This window comes from Ananas comosus, linkage group 1, assembly GCF_001540865.1.
Source record: "Ananas comosus cultivar F153 linkage group 1, ASM154086v1, whole genome shotgun sequence".
NCBI lineage: Eukaryota > Viridiplantae > Streptophyta > Magnoliopsida > Poales > Bromeliaceae > Ananas > Ananas comosus.
Genome location: NC_033621.1, coordinates 24504558 through 24508446, shown reverse-complemented (window position 1 = coordinate 24508446; position 3889 = coordinate 24504558). Strand labels below are relative to the sequence as shown.

At 41.8% G+C, this 3889-nt stretch overlaps 1 protein-coding gene across 2 annotated transcripts; it reads right to left on the bottom strand.

Moving 5' to 3' along the window:
• On the bottom strand, positions 1141–2928 carry LOC109719265 (nucleolin-like). Of its 2 annotated transcripts, none has more exons than XM_020245842.1 (3): positions 2236–2928; positions 1946–2016; positions 1141–1542 (listed from the first exon to the last, which is right to left on the bottom strand). In XM_020245842.1, exons 1-3 carry the CDS (start codon positions 2717–2719, stop codon positions 1369–1371), a joined length of 729 nt encoding a protein of 242 aa, XP_020101431.1. In that variant the 5' UTR covers positions 2720–2928; the 3' UTR covers positions 1141–1368. The 2 variants fall into 2 exon arrangements, with proteins under 2 accessions (XP_020101431.1, XP_020101436.1); XM_020245847.1 differs by having other exon boundaries at positions 1141–1539.

Sequence of the window (3889 nt, the reverse complement as noted above, 5' to 3'; positions counted from 1 at the left end):
CAGCTCGTGTTCGGCTCGAAATGAGCTCGAGATCGAATCGCTCGTTTGATAAACGAGCCGAACGTGAGCTAAATTTTTCAACTCGTTAAATAAACGAGCCGAACACAAGCTGGGTCAGCTCGTTCATGTTCGGCTCGATAACAACTCGAATACATATATTTTATATTTATATAACTTATTTAATATATATATATATATATATATAAATAATTATATCTATAAATATATATTTTATTATTTTAAATTTTGCTGAATTATTAAAAAAAAAACTCATTTATATGTAAAGTTTCAATTATTTGATCAAAGTCTAATAGTAACACTTTATAAATTTAATTTTATATATATTTAATTTAATTCTTTTAACTTATTGTTTATTGACCAGCTCGTAAGCCAGCTCGTGTTCAGCTGTTTATTAACGAGTCGAACACGAGCCGAATTTTTCAGCTCGATACTTTATGAGCCAAGCTTGTGTTCCGCCCGATGACACCCCTAGGCAAGAGGTTATGGGAAGTACAGGTAAAAAAGAGGTGAAGTGTGCAGAAGAACACTTTTGCATGTGACAAGGATGGTTTAGTTATTATAATAATTCAAAAGATAAAATAAATAAATAAATAGATAAATAAATGAAAAGTATAGATGGATAAGTTAGAGGTTGATGACTACTCATAGCACCAAGAGTTGTATATATATATAACATATGATATGATATTGTAGGAGAGCTTGTATATATAACATATGCACAACCACCACCCTTGTTAATATCACATCACTCTTATCACATGTAAACAAGAACAACTTGAGCTTTAAAGCCCAAAAATGAAACATATTTTAAATCAAATTATGAAACTTCAGCTTGATTGCATTTGAATCACTGAACTAATTCGATTCATTGAGCTGCGTATTATAGTTTTCGTGAACGAATGATTTGAAAGTTAATTCAGCTGTCACATTGCTAATTCAATTGTTATGTCATTTCCTACGAATGATCACGTCATCGATCTTTATATTCTTTTAAGATGGGATAGGAGTTGATTTAAATATCACATCATCTCCAAATAACTTTTTGGATGTAAAAGCAATCCAATTTGGAACAGAATTTGAAGCTTAATGACTCAAACCGTAATTTTGAACAAAACAATCTGTGAAACAAAGAATATGGTATAATATGTGGATTTCAATTACAAGAGTTCTTGAAAGAGAGGAACCCTAATAAACCATGGTCCTGCTCTCACAACATTTGCAGCTTACGCGAATTTAGATTAGTTTAACAACATACGACAACCAAAACAAACAGGATACAGAGCAGACATAACAAGAAATCAATCTTTCAGTCACATTTTGGAAACTAAAGAAGCCGCATTAGCTTCCCTACGCCGAAGTGCCGGTTAAGAGGCGAGGGTGGTTTACATTGTTTGTGTCAGAGGATGGGTTGCTGTAGCAGTTACGGACGTTAAACAAGTTACGAACCGCGCTTGGTGCCTTCGTCAGGGCCCGAAGTTTCTTCGGCTTCTCCTTCTTCACTTGTTTGGATTCTGAATCCTGCTGTTAAGTAGAGCAAATTTTACAGTTGATGTCTCATTAATACTCTCTATTCTTTTGTCTTAACAGTATGAGATCAGCTAGAGCACAAACCATAAATGAAGGATTTTGAAAGTAACTTCTTTTTAAAAAAAAAAAAAAAAAAACAATGATTCATGACCAATAATTAACTTAACCATTTGAATTTTGCTAACCACCCCCGCAAAAGTACGAAGAAAAGAAATTTCCAAAATGCGAAGCCTAATGAAGTTATATGTTTCTGTCGCTAAGTTAAATTCGAATAGCAAACATATGAATTATAAAATTTGTTACGATATTGAGTGAATGAAGCACATGACTTCGAAGAGCTGCATTCAAAAAATAGTTTTGAAGCATCCTGTTATGTAGAAAGTTCATTGTGATGTACCTCATTCGGGTTAACCGACTCGGCGGCTTCCTCCCTTTCATGGTCCTTCTCCTTGATTTCTTCGAGTTTCTCTGCTTCGCGATTAAGCTACGTGGTTAGAAACTACTAATGCAAGGAGAAACCGGTGAAGTAACAGAAGATAAGCTATGGCTGCTGCACGGTAGCAAAAAGTTCGATGGCGAGAAGCTAAACGAGCTTCTCAGCAGCTTCTCGCTGCATCAGAAGCGTAAGTTTCAAATTATAGCTTCTTCCTTCAGAGCCGAACATTGTATTCTAAGATTTGGTTATACCTTTCCCCTGGAACCCGGCCAACTTCACTGAGTCGTCGTCGGAGTCGCGAACCGCGTCGACGAAGTAGAACCTAAAACTCGGCGACCCCAGCATCTCCCCCTCCACCTCTTCCTCGTCCTCCGCCCCCTCAACCCTCGTACCCTTCCCCACCTTCCTCGCCTCCTCTTCCTTCTCCTCCGCAGCTGTTGCCGCCGCCGCCGCCTCAAACTTCGGCTTCTCCTCCACCACCTCCTCCACCTCCTCCTCCTCCGGGATCTCTGGCTCCGGCGCCACCGCCGAGGCCTTCACCTTCCGCGACGAACCCTCAGCATCAGCAGCGGGGCCGTCGCGGTCGTCCTCGGGGCAGAGGAGCTCGGTGGTGGAGACGATGCTGTACCTCGACCGCCGCCGCCGCCGCTTCACCTCCTCGATCTTGCGCCGGATCGGCCGCAGCCCCGGCGGGAGCTCATCCTCCGCCTCCAGCTTCGACGCCCCGCACCCCATCCCCCAGCGCTCCGCGATCTAACGAAGAAAGAGGTGAGCAACTACCCCTGCTACCACAACTACGCTTGCGATCGAGATCGGGGACGGGGAGGGCGATCGGGGTAGGAGGGGGACGGGATTTTGAAGGGATTAGGGTTAGGGTTTTGGAGGGATGGGAGGGGACGAGAGGGTTTCGCGGTCGCCCCTTCGCCATTTTTGGGAGGGGGAAGTGCGCGAGGAGGTTGCGGACACGTGGCGTCTCGTCGCGGGAGGGATGAGCTGGGCTTCGTGGAATCTTGACCGCCCGTTTGCCCAACAAAATTCCCCGAGCGTGGTTCACCACGTCATCCGTAAACCGCACGGTGTAGACTTTCAGTTGGCGAGAAGAGGACTCTTCCATTTATGGACGACGTGGTGAACACGGTCCATCGAAAATAGTGCAGCGACCGTTGGTGGAATGGGGGAATATAAAAAGGGAGCAAGAATAGCGGGGGAATAAGCCGCGCGAGAATAGCTTGCTAGCTTGGAATTAGTTGTTCGACATTATCCCCTATAGTTAACCTGGTGTTGACCGTTGGGGTTTTTATTTATAATTTATTAGGTCAAGCCTGACAGGTGGGGCCCACACCAAGGCTGTTTTCACCAACATATGGGGATATGCTTCTGTGGGACGCAGAAAATATATCGTAACCGACTCATTGCGATATGCGGAACACAATATTACGTACGGAAAAAAATAGAATATTTTTCTAATATACTTTCTAACCGTACGTAACGCAATCTTCCGGCAATCTTAAACGAAGCCTAGATAGACTTATGAAATCAGCTTTTAACGCCCATTTACGGCACAAACAAAATAGGCTGGGCTGACCTACTGGGCCTTCCACTTTTCCGCATCCATTTTCAGTCTTTCGAAGCAATACAAACGGTGGATCTAATGATCTCACTTTTGGAACGGTCCCTACTAAATTTTTGCTCTATTAGTGTAGTAACTCGTGTATTGCGACGGATAAATACTATTAAAATAAATTTAGTGTCTAACTAATATATCAAAAATTTATTATTATTTTAAAAATCAAAATGGCCGAAACATATTGGCTTCTTGCAAAAGTTTATTAATTTGCTAAAGTTGATTAGTAACAAAATATTCATAGAAAGATAATNAAAAGTTTATTAATTTGCTAAAGTTGA

What these genes read in the sequence shown, in the direction of transcription:
- LOC109719265 (XM_020245842.1), bottom strand. Translation starts at nt 2,719, where the DNA reads ATGGGGTGCGGGGCGTCGAAGCTGGAGGCGGAGGATGAGCTCCCGCCG. An exon ending in GGCCGGGTTCCAGGGGAAAG is followed by an intron (nt 2,017 to 2,235) that starts GTATAACCAAAT and finishes ATCGCGAAGCAG; the next exon opens with AGAAACTCGAAGAAATCAAG. An exon ending in AGTCGGTTAACCCGAATGAG is followed by an intron (nt 1,543 to 1,945) that starts GTACATCACAAT and finishes TCTACTTAACAG; the next exon opens with CAGGATTCAGAATCCAAACA.